Consider the following 12068-nt stretch of genomic DNA (forward strand, 5'->3'; position numbering starts at 1 on the left):
CAGCCTAAGGCAGCCTTGTGGATAGTAAGATAGCGAAGGTGGCATCCCTGATGCCCGTGGTGGCCAATTGGCTTTAATTTTTAATTAAATTAATGAACAATTTCAGACACAAGGACCTTGGGCCATGGAGAAATTTACCCTTCAGCAGAGATTTGCTTGTCTCTTATCGTGCGTAATTTCTTACACACACACACAACACACACACGCACACACACACGCGCGTGTTTCAGTAGCTCCCTCTCTATTCCTAGGAGCCTGCACTTTCCATTCCTGGCTTTCTTCCTGGCTTCCTGTGTGCTGGGCCTTCTGCCGTTGTCATGCCGTCTTCAGAGCGCGTTTGATAGGTGCAGGAGTCTGCGCCAGACCCGAGATGGAACCAACGATCGATTAAAAAAAAAAAAACAAAAAACGGTGTTTCTAAGAAGAGGCATCCCGGCTCCCAGGGGAGTTGTGTACCCTGAGTTCTAACCGCCGTGGAACAATGGAGCTCGTTTTCAGCGCCTCTGCTTGGCGCTCCCACCCGTCTCCACGAGAAAGAAAATAGTTCTTTAACCTGCTACTGCCCAGCTTACTGCTGAGTGAAAGCCACGACTGCGTTTCCTGTTAACCCATTCATTGGGTATCGCAGAATAAACCTGCCCCCTCTCTCCCCGCAGCTTCATTTCTCGGGGCTACTGGTTTAGTGCATTTATGGTGCATGAGTCATCGAGCTGCCGCCGGATTGGATAAAAACCAGCACCCCTGAGACCGTCAGTCAATTACAGCTATTCTCAGCTTCATTCACAGATTTATTAGCTTGCACACACAGAGCGAAATCCATTCAGCAAAGTTCATTCATAAAATTTCAACACTGCGCATCGCCCGTGCACGTCTCAGCCTTCGGCTGCAAACGTTTTCTGAAAGAAGCGCCCAGAGGCGTCGAGGAGGGAGGGACGCTCTGGGCGCGGGTGGGCAGGCCAGGGGGGGATCTGAGGGACACCGAGGGACCGCACGTCCGTGCGACCACGCGGAGCAGCCCGTCTCTAGCACTCCTGGCTTGTGGCCCGGAACGGGATGCAAGACAAGGTCTTCAGGAGGAGGCAGCCATGCGAATCCACTGACCCGGGCAGAAGGGCCACTGGCTCATAGAGACATTTCTTCTCCTTAAAAATGAGCAATCCCTGGGACGAATAAAGGGTTAACAGGCCGGTCGTGGCCCCGCCCCGTGGGGGCCGGAGGGAGCAGGTTAGAAAGTTCCTGCGCGCAGAGCCCGAGGCGGGGCGGGGGCGCTCGGGTCCTGGGGCTCCTGCGCGGCGGGCGCGGCGGCGGGCCCGGCGGTGCCCGGCCCGGGCTGTGCGGAGCAGCTGGCGGGGAGCCACCCAGCCGCCCGCAGCCCCGGCCCAGGCGGGCCCAGCCGGGGATCCACGCGAGAAGCCGGGCGGCTGCAGCCTGGGCCAGCGAGGGGCTGCAGTCAGAGCTGGGGAGGCGTTCCCCCCGGCTGTCAACCTTCAGGGGCCCGGAGCCAGGGCCGGCTGCCGGAAAGAGTTGGAGAGGTGGCTGCCGCGAGTTGCGCGGGGCGGAGAGGCGTTGATTTCCGAGCGGTTTATGGGTCGGACGACGGGGCGATTTATGCAGCAGGCTCCTGTTTCGGCACTGCCAAGGCTATGCGAGAGCGCGGTCAGGACGGCCTGGCAGGACTCGCGCTGTGTGTAGGACTCTTCGGGCACGCCGCGATGCTGCACCGGGCCAAGTACAGCCGCTTTCGGAACGAGTCCGTCACGTCCTTGGACGAAGGCAGCCCCGGAGGCGCGGTCGGGGCCAAGGGCGCTCCGCTGCCCCCCTACCCCGCCTTGGCACCTCATCCGCCGGCGGAAGAAGCCACCCTGGCGCCCCAGGAGAGCCCCACGCCGCTCTGCACCTTGATCCCCCGCATGGCGAGTGTGAAGCTGGCCAGCCCGGCTACCTTGCTGAGTCTGAAGAACTTCTGCCTGGGGACCAAAGAGCTGCTTCGGCTAAAGCTCCAGGACAGCCAGGAGGCCGCTCCGGGCCGCCCTGCTTCCCCCGAAACCAGTCAAAACAGGGCCGGGTCTGCACCTGCGCCCCAGCCCGAGCCGGTGGGGCACAGAGCACACGCCTTAACTCCCGACGTCTGCCCGCTTCCGGGCCCTGGGGAGCCGGTCCCTGGGATCAGGCAGGACAGACACTTTCTCCAGCACCTGTTGGGGATGGGCATGAACTACTATGTGCGGGTAAGTCCATTTCCTTCTCCTTGTAGGATCTTAAGGGAAAGCGACGTATTCTCTGCTTTCTCTAAGGGGCTTCACGTCACCTGGTGTGTTCTGGGTCTGGACAGGTCATTGTGCAACTGGACTAAAAGGCAGGCAAATTCCAACAACAAAATTCCACCAAATGCCTGGTTTGTACTGGAGTCAGACAACCTTTGATTCAAGGTCATGAACTGATGCTAACTTGTAGGTAGTTACCAGGTGTAGGGGCAACTTCTAGGTAGAAGGAGCTTAGATGGCTCCTTCTTGTCCTCATGGGACCTAGCTTTCTAGCCAAGAAGAGACAAAGATTTCAAATCTGATTAATGATTGAGATTCAGTAGGTTATACCGGCCATTGTGTTTCAAATAAAAACCACAGAAATTTCTATGCTAGAGAAGCATATGGTGTGTAAGGGGCTTCAATTATTTTTAAAAATTTAACTCCACATTGAACTTTTATCAAAGAATGGCCGAGTCTCTAACCTTGTGCTAGGAGCTAGTGTTAGCTCTTCAGTGCACATGCATTGTCTTTATTGCCTATGCTACAACAGGCAGACCCTATCCATGCCTGTGTGCAAGATCAAGGTGCTTCATGCTCTCGAGCCTGTCCTTACCCTATCTAGGTCTGGAGAAAAGGGGAATGGAAAAATTGACCTTTCTTCCTCTGGAGCTCATATTTTAGTTGGGGAGACCAACAAATGCATGCGAAATAATAAGAGAACAATACTTAGCAAGAAAAAGGGAAAGGTGATTTTGGTCTGGGATTCTTTCAATGGAAAACCTCCAGAGAAGGTGCATCTGGGAAGAGATATCAGATCTGGCAGATGGGCCCAAAGGAGATTCCTGGCAGGGCAAGAGCACAAGCAAGGTTCAGGGGGCAGGCAATCACTGTAGTAGCTGCAAAGTTATATCCCAGAAACTGGGCTTAACTGAAGCGGAGGGGAATGTTGTAGAGCCCTGGGTGATAGAGAGAGTGACTGGCCCAGAGGCAGTGTTCAAACAAGTATGTGTTAAATAAAGACAAAGATCAGATATAGCTGGGGAGGAGGGAGCAGTTGCCCGAAGCTGCTGAACACCAAATGAGGAGTTTGTAAACACTCTGATTGGCGTACGAGAACTTTGTAGGTTCTTAGTCAAAATACAACTTGACAAAAATGGCTTTAGTAAGATCAATCTGTTGATTTATTTTAAATGGATCGAAGCAGGGAAAATTAGAGGCTGGTGGAGGGCACTGGAAAGGCTACTCTGGGAGTTTAGGTGTGAGGCAACTAGATCCTGGGTTAGGTGGAGATGAGAGGAAAGAGACGCTCAAGAGGCTCTGTGAGGGAAGCCACAGCTAATTTCAGATCATAATACAAACAATAAAACAGCTAACGTTTGTCGAGCAGTGGGTAAACTGATGAGTTTATTGCTGTCGAATATGGAGGTTGGGGAGGATTATGGATGAAGGGCTGTGAGGAGTGAAAAATAACTCCAGACTGAACTCTGAGAATGAGATTAGTGATGCCAGCGGTGGAAGCAGAGTGAGTCAGGAAGGGGGACCTATTCAGTGTTTCCTTTTGACATAGTAAGTTTAAAGTAACCATCTAAGTACTAATGTGTATAAGGCTAGTACTCAGGTGAGAAGCCTGCTCAAGTATAAACTTGAGACATAGTCTAATATCTGTATCTCAAACAGCAGATCAGGGAAGTCCAAACGATGAGTGCCAGAAGGGCTACAGGGATAGCAGGCTTGGGAAATGGCTGACAGAAATCTCCAAGAAAGATAAATTTATGGGACGCTCAGCTCTTGTCCCCCCTCCCCGGCAGTGATGTGGCTAGTAATGGAAGGAGTTTCAGGTTTCTACTAAAAGTTCATGGACACATTTCTCACTTGTTAGGCCTAAGCGTCTGCAAGGTTCTAGTGGGAAAAAGTGAGTCTCCAAGCTGTGTTCTCTGCACCTGCTTCTCTGTCACCTAGACATCCTCTAACTTGCCTTTCCTTCTCTCTTGTACCTCCTCCTACCTCCCCACACCTACAACCTGTGTCATTTTAAACATGAAAAGAGTTGCTGTGTGATCTCCATCTCTCTGGAGGGCATCTCCATTGGCATTTTAGATTTTTAATGAGGATACAATCTGTCTTTTCGTGGTGATGATGACTGACCCCAGGAACAGTGCTGACCCTGTGACCCAAGTGAGCTACACTATATTACCAACAGGCAGTGACAGGGTACGCCCCCTAAGTGCCTCTCTTAGGAAGTCAGAATACCTGAAGGCCTCACTTTATTAATTTCTAAAGAATCCTCACTCTGTAAGATGGAAGGGACTTTGAAGTTATCAAGTTCAATGCCTCTGTGTGGAAACTAAAGCCCAGAGAAGTTATTATTATTTTTTTAAAGACCACATCGGCAAGTCAAAAGCAGCGAGAAACCTAGAACTCAAGTCTCCATCCTTTGTTCTTTTCACTACAGATTTCCATCCTGGTTGAGATTCTGGTCCTCTGAATTCTTCAAGATGTGAACCAATTTAAAAAGTGAAATGCTACCCTACTTATAGTAAAAAATATTGTGCCAAGTGAACCAAAATATTATTTCCTGTGTTCCCATTTGTAGGAAAAGGCACACGGGAAGATTTAAATCAAAGGCTGTTTACTGGTGATAGAATCAGAACGGAGAAGTGAGATAGTTGTTCTTAATGGCCAGGGAACCCCTGGACAAATTTTGTAGGTAAAAGGCCCACATTCTACTTCTTTATCCACATCATATGGCTGCTCCCCTCCCTGCCCAAACTCATTCACTCATTTATGCAAAAAATATGTATTGTGAGCCAATTATGTGACAGGAACTGTTCTAGGCACTGAGAATACAGCAATGAACAAAACAGACCAGGTCTGAACCCTCTTGGAACCTACACTGCAGTCAATGGATAGGCGCCAATTGAATAAACAAATAAATACATTATGCCAGGTAGTGATAAGAGCGATGGAAAGCAACAATGCAGGGTAAGAAGAAACAGTAGTTGCTTGGGTGGGGGTGGAGGATGTTCTATTCCTTTTAGGTAAAAAATGTCATTGTTATACCAAACCAAAACCAAACCCAGTGCCGTCGAGTCGATTCCAACTCGTAGCGACCCTGTAGGACAGAGTAGAACTGCCCCATAGAGTTTCCAAGGAACGCCTGGCAGATTCGAACTGCTGACCGTTTGGTTAGCAGCCGTAGCACTTAACCACTATGCCACCAGGGTTTCCAGTCATTGTTAGAGCTACTCTTATTTTGTTTCTTGAGCCTTTTCTCTTTGCAGTAGGTACTGTATTTTTCATCTACCTTAAGTTAGTGTTGACTTTGGGTTAAGTGTCTTTTTTTTTGTTTTGGTTTTTGGCCTTAGAATGTAGAGTTAACCGTATAGTTGGAGATACTTTATGAGTCCTGAGTGTCTATTTCTGAGTACAGTCTTAGTTATCTAGGGATCTTACAACAAGAAATACCACAAGTGGGTGGCTTTAAAGAACAGAAATTTATTTTCTCACAGCCCAAGAGGCTAGAAGTCCAAATTCAGGGCGTGGCTCTAGTGGGAGGTCCTTCTTTGTCTATTTCAGCTTTTAGTAGCCAGCAATCCCTGGAGTTCCTGGGCCTGTACGTGCATCTGCTGTGCGTATCTCTCCTCGTATGGCATCTTCCCCGTGGCTGTCTCTGTGTTTGTTCTGCTCTTTTTATAACTCAGAAGTGATTGGGTTTAGGACCCACCTTGCTCTGCCGTGACCTCATTAATACCACAAAAGAAGACCCCTATTTTCCAGATAGGGTCATATTACCAGATACAGGGATTAGGATTTCCACACATATTTTTGGACAGTACAATTCAATCCATAACAAGCACCTTTCATTTCAGTCGAGATTTTGACCCACCTGGAGGTGTCTATTGTCCAGGTACCACAATGTTATGACCGCCCCCAAATATCTTTTCTGCAGGAAAGCACGAATCTGGGAGTTGGGAGATCCAGGTTAAAGTAATGGGTTTGGCACTAACCAACTGTGTGACCTTGGGTAAGTCACTTTACCTCTCTGAGCCTCATGGTCTCATATTTAAAATAAGAAGTTTGAACAAAATGCTGTCTAAGATTCTAAGACTTCAGTTCTCCTTTCCCACTTCTTTGTAATCTCTTACTATTAGGGTCTCTTTTGTTTAGAAAATAGATTCAGGACTTTTTCCTGAAGGAAGTAATTTTTAACATCTTGATGTTAACCAAGAAGGATGCATTAGCGTCTATCTTAGCACCCTCTTTCTAACCGCCTTGCTGACACTAAGCTGGCCTTCATTGTTGAAGCAGAAAGGGCCGTGTTATATTGGCACGGGTAAAGGCGGCCATGCAGAGAGGGCTCAGTTGTGGAACAGCATTCAAGTGTGGGGTCCAGGGCGGGGCACAGAGGGGCTGGGATTCAGAGAACATAGTGTTGCTTGTGATCTAGCCAGGTGGGCCAGGTTGGGGCTTGCTGTCCAGCCTGAGGTCTGTGGAAGCAGCAGGAGTTAGCCGTTCTTTACTCTCTCTGGGCAGGTGATGCTAAGGAAAAAATGCTTTGCTGTGCAAATGGGCAGCTTGGTAAACCTAGCCTAGAAAGGGGAAATATGTAACTCTAGGAAATCCCTAGAGGGACGGTCCCACTGTTTACGCAGAATAAAGCCGGACTCGGCAGTGTGGCTCAGGTGCCCACAGCTAAAGGAGATGGCTTTCTGCCTCGGCTAATTTCCCTCTTCTCTAAGTTAGTGGCAGTTAAGAGGGAGGTAGTGTGGGTGGGAGGAAATAATTCCAGCTAAAACTGACAATTTGGGATTGAGGGGGTTATATTTTTCTTCCTGTTTCTTTCTTGGAGTAAATGTAGAAGTAGATGTTGCTAGAACTGAGGAAAATTCTGGAAGGCTTGGTCTCTTCTTCCCCACACATCTGCTTAGTGGCTGAACCCAGGCAAGAACGTCCACCTCTGTGTACAGCACTCTGTTTTCTACCCCTATCTCCCTTCACCTTCCATTCCCTCCTGAACTAAAGAACGTTCTACTGAACATCTCTACTTGGTTAAAATGTGTTTTTTTTTTTTTTAAAGATCACAATGAAAACTTTTTGCTAATAGCAAAATTGTCTTAAAATAGCAATGAGAAGAAAAAAGAGAGCAAAGAACAGTGGCAAGGACTCCAAAGTACACTTGCTTTGCCAGTTTCACCCTGCAGGTGACAAGATGTCTATGTTGGATCAGGGCTTGTACAAGGTGCCTGGACTAGCCCTCATTTCATTCGTCTTCCATAACCCTTTGGGAACATATCCCCACATGGCTTCTCTCACTTCCATTTCCATGCCAGCAAAGTCAGGCTCCATTTCCATGTCTCTAAAGTCAGGACCATGCCATTACACAGACTGGGTAGAACCAACCCTGTTTCCTAACAGTGCAGTTTGTCACTAGGAGCCTGATCTAACGATGCACACAGCTCATGGGCTCAGCAGCACGGAGATGTGAGGTGGCTGGGACTTCTCTCCCCTCTCCACGGGCTCAAACAGCACAGGCGTATGAGGTGGCTGGGACTTCTCTCCCCTAGCTCTGGATCTCAGGGAGGTCAGCTTTGTAGTGAAATATCAAGATCATGGTAATCAAAAGATGCAGGTCTCATTGCTGCCCACAAATGGTCATTTCAATGAAAGAATGCATCTGAAACAGAGGAGTTTTGCAAGGCGGCATTGGGAAAAGTCAAGCAGCCTAAATAACAGGATTTTTGATTGAGAGCATTGTTTGGGAACATATAAAATTATTATTAATATGCAATAATGATACGTAAGTATAAATGTGCAACCATACATTTAGGTGTGCAAGAAATGTCATTATTATTATTTTTTAAAATAATTATACATTCAATTTGGGTCATTACTGCTCCCCCAACCTCTAACCAGGGTCACCTAGTGAATCAGGAGGCTTATTTTTATGTCCCCAAATGGGCAAAGGCTTTTAATCTTCTGTTCACTGTTTTTGCCTGATAATGCCCTAAAGACAGAAGTCAATGTGGTTTCCACACCTCCATTTGCGCACTAGAGCCCTATTCTGGTAATCCTTGCTGAGAATCCTGCCCCTCTAGACATTCCCTTTGGAGGGTCTAACCATGTCCCTGGGGACCAGCCAGGATACAGAGCAAGGGTCGGTCATGCCCAGACACCCACCTGTATCAACTAAACATCCTCTTTGCAGTTACTTCCCTCGAGGGACAGAGAGGGCAGATGGCTTAGGCAAGCTAATGGGAAATCCAGAAGCAACCAGGAACCGAAGGAGGTGGTGGCGGGGAGGGCACAGAAGGTTGCAAAGGAAAGGACTACAGCCTATAGAGAACAATGGAGAGAAAGCCTGTGGAGAGCAGTGCAGAGGGAGCCCATGGAGAACAACACAGAGGAAGACGCTTGAGTTTGGGAAAAGGTGGGATGATGGTGACAAGTGCTGCTGTCTGTCCTTCATTGGGGTCAGACACTGGCAGCCAAGGAGTCTGCCGGAAAATGAGGCTTAAGGCAGTTCTTGGAAGGAGTTGGTAATGATACTGCCTGTGGGAGGCCGATGGGTGGGTGGGGGTGGGGGTGGGGAGAGGGAGAAAGAAAAGATTGCACAGTCCAGACAGTTCTCAACCTAGAAAGGAATCTGGAACACAGAGGCCATACCGACAGCTTCGTGACATGTTTTGTTTGGTCAAATTAGATTAAAAATTTTTTAATTTTGGATCAGTTGCCTCCATTTAAAAACCGAGAAATTCTACATAGAGCTCTGGATTTCTGGCTTCTCAGGAGAGCTTGCAGCACCAGGCCAGCAATCCCAGTGGTAGCAGATGGCCAGAACCAGGTCCTGAGCCAGAGCCCCACCCAGTGTCATTCATTTACGACACCTGTCTGGCCCCTGAAGGCAGCTGGGTTTGCAAGCTCCCCCCTCCCCCCACCCCGCGCCGTGTTGTCAGAATGGAAGAAATTTCTAACCTCTTTGTCTTTTGTTTCCAATTCAGAATACTTGGGAGAGAGGCTGAGAGTACCCTTTTTTGGGCACCTATACTGAGGCTTTTTCTCTTTTTATACTGAGGCTTCTTTATTTTATGCCAAGAGACAAAGAGTACTGGGGGCTGGGTGAGACCCCGGAGAGTGTTCCTGCCTTCTCACCTCAGAAAGCCTTTTCCCAGCCTCACAAAGTCTGCACAGAGTTTGTAAGGGTGGAGGAGCCTTGGCACCAGTACAGGCTGTCCCTATTTTTTTAAAAAATTGTGGGTCAAAAGTTACTTTGTATGCCAGTTCACTGGGACAATGAATTTTCCCAGAGAAATAATGTTAACAGTTGACAAGCTACATGGAAAGTTCCAGTGCACAGCCTGTCACATAGCTAGTCCCAAGCGGAGGGGGGAGAATGGACTTTCTAAGGTCCAGGGGTTGTTCACCCATTGCACTTACCTGTTCCCACATTATAGCATCACCTTTAACAGAAGCTCAGTGTCCCCTAAGCATTTGTGATGAACATAATTGATATCACTACCTGTACACATGAAGATTATTGAAATGTCAATTTTTTTGGTAGAATTTTTATTGTGCTTTAAGGGAAAGTTTACAAATTAAGTCAGTCTGTCATACAAAAATTTATCTACACCTTACTGTATACTCCTAGCTGCTCTCCGTCTAATGGGACAGCACACTCCTTCCCTCCACTCTGTTTTCATGTCCATTTGGCCAGCTTCTGGCCCCCTCTGCCCTCTCATCTCCTCTCCAGACAGGAGCTGCCCACATAGTCACATGTGTCTACTCGATCCAAGATGCTTACTCTTCACCAGTATCATTTTCTATCCCGTAGCCCAGTCCAAGCCATGTCTTAAGAGTTGGCTTTGGGAATGGTTCCTGTCCTGGGCTAACAGAAGGTCTGGGGACCATGACCACCGGGGCCCTTCTAGTCTCAGTCAGACCATTAAGTCTGGTCTTTTTACGAGAATTTGAGGTCTGCATCCCACTTCTCTCCTGCTCCCTTGGGAGTTCTCTGTTGTATTCCCTGTCAGGGCAGTCATCAGTGGTAGCTGGGCACCATCTAGTTCTTCTGGTCTCAGGCTGATGTAGTCTGTGGTTTATGTGGCCCTTTCTGTCTCTTGGGCTCATAATTACCTTGTATTTTTAGTGTTCTTCATTCTCCTTTGCTCCAGGTGGGCTGAGACCAATTGATGCATCTTAGATGACCGCTTGCTAGCATTTAAGACCCCAAACGCCACTCTTCAAAGTGGGATGCAGAATGTTTTCTTAGTAGATTTTATTATGCCAATTGACTTAGATGTCCCCTGAAACGATGGTCCCCAAGCCCCCACCCCTGCTACGCTGGCCTTCAAAGTGTTCAGTTTATTCAGGAAACTTCTTTGCTTTTGGCTTAATCTGGTTGTGCTGACCTCTACTGTATCGTGTGTCTTTCCCTTCATCTAAAATAGTTCTTATCTACTATCTAGTTAGTGAAAACCCCTTCCCTCCCTCCCCACTCTTCTAACCATCAAAGAATATTTTCTTCTGTGTTGGAACTATTTTTTGAGTTTTTATAATAGTGGTCCTCATACAATGTTTGTCCTTTTGCAAGTGACTAATTTCACTCAGCATGATGTCTTCCAGATTCCTCCATGTTATGAAATGTTTCACACATTCATTACTGTTCCTTACTGATGCCTAGTATTCCGTTGTGTGAACATACCATAATTTATTTATCCATTCATCTGTTGATGGGCACCTTGGTTGCTTCCATCTTTTTGCTGTTGTAAACAGTGCTGCAGTGAACATGGGTGTGCATATATCTGTTCGTGTAAAGGCTCTTATTTCTCTAGGATATATTCCAAGGAGTGGGATTGCTGGATCATATGGTAGTTCTGTTTCTAGCTTTTTAAGGAAGCACCAAATCGATTTCCAAAGTGGTTGCACCATTTTACATTCCTACCAGCAGTGTATAAGTGTTATAGCCTCTCCACAACCTCTCCAACATTTATTATTTTGTGTTTTTTGGATTAATGCCAGCCTTGTGGGACTGCGATGGCATTTCATTGTAGTTTTGATTTGCGTTTCTCTAATGGCTAATGATTGAGAGCATTTCCTATGTATCTGTTAGCTACCTGAATGTCTTCTTTAGTGAAGTACCTGTTCATATCCTTTACCCAGTTTTTAAATGGGTTATTTGTCTTTTTGTAGTTGAATTTTTGCAGTATCACATAGATTTTAGAGATCAGATGCTGATCAGAATTGTCATAGCTAACAACTTTTTCCCATTCTGTAGGTGATTCTTTTTGTTGTTTTGGTGAAGTCTTTGAATGAGCATAAGTGTTTGATTTTTAGGAGCTCCCAGTTATCTAGTCTCTCATCTGCATTGCTAGCAACGTTTTGTATACTGTTTATGCCATGTATTAGGGCTCCTAGCATTGTCCCTATTTTTTCTTCCATGATCTTTATCATTTTAGATTTTATGTTTAGGTCTTTGATCCATTTTGAGTTAGTTTTTGTGCATGGTGTGAGGTATGGGTCTTGTTTCAGTTTTTTGCAAATGGATATCCAGTTATGCCAGCACCATTTGTTAAAGAGACCATCTTTTCCCCATTTAAGTGACCTTGGGCCTTTGTCAAATTTCAACTGCTCATATGTGGACGGATTTATGTCTGGATTTTCAATTATGTTCCACTGGCCTATGTATCTGTTGTTTTACCAGTACCAGGCTGTTTTGACTACTGTGGCGGTATAATAGGTTCTAAAATCAGGTAGAGTGAGGCCTCCCACTTTGTTCTTCTTTTTCAGTAATGCGTTTCTCATCTGGGGACTCTCCCTTCCATATGA

At 47.0% G+C, this 12068-nt stretch overlaps 1 protein-coding gene across 2 annotated transcripts in view; it reads left to right on the top strand.

Annotated features, from left to right (window-relative positions):
• The first annotated feature begins 1634 nt into the window (after positions 1 to 1634).
• SHC4 (SHC adaptor protein 4) overlaps positions 1635 to 12068 on the top strand; it is a 246409-nt gene continuing 235975 nt past the window's right edge. For both annotated transcript variants that reach the window (XM_049899614.1, XM_049899615.1), the window contains exon 1: positions 1635 to 2228. In XM_049899614.1, coding sequence (XP_049755571.1) covers positions 1644 to 2228 — 585 coding nt within the window. In that variant the 5' untranslated portion in view covers positions 1635 to 1643. The remainder of the gene's footprint in view (positions 2229 to 12068) is intronic.

This window comes from Elephas maximus, chromosome 10 (assembly GCF_024166365.1).
Source record: "Elephas maximus indicus isolate mEleMax1 chromosome 10, mEleMax1 primary haplotype, whole genome shotgun sequence".
NCBI classification, from domain to species: domain Eukaryota; kingdom Metazoa; phylum Chordata; class Mammalia; order Proboscidea; family Elephantidae; genus Elephas; species Elephas maximus.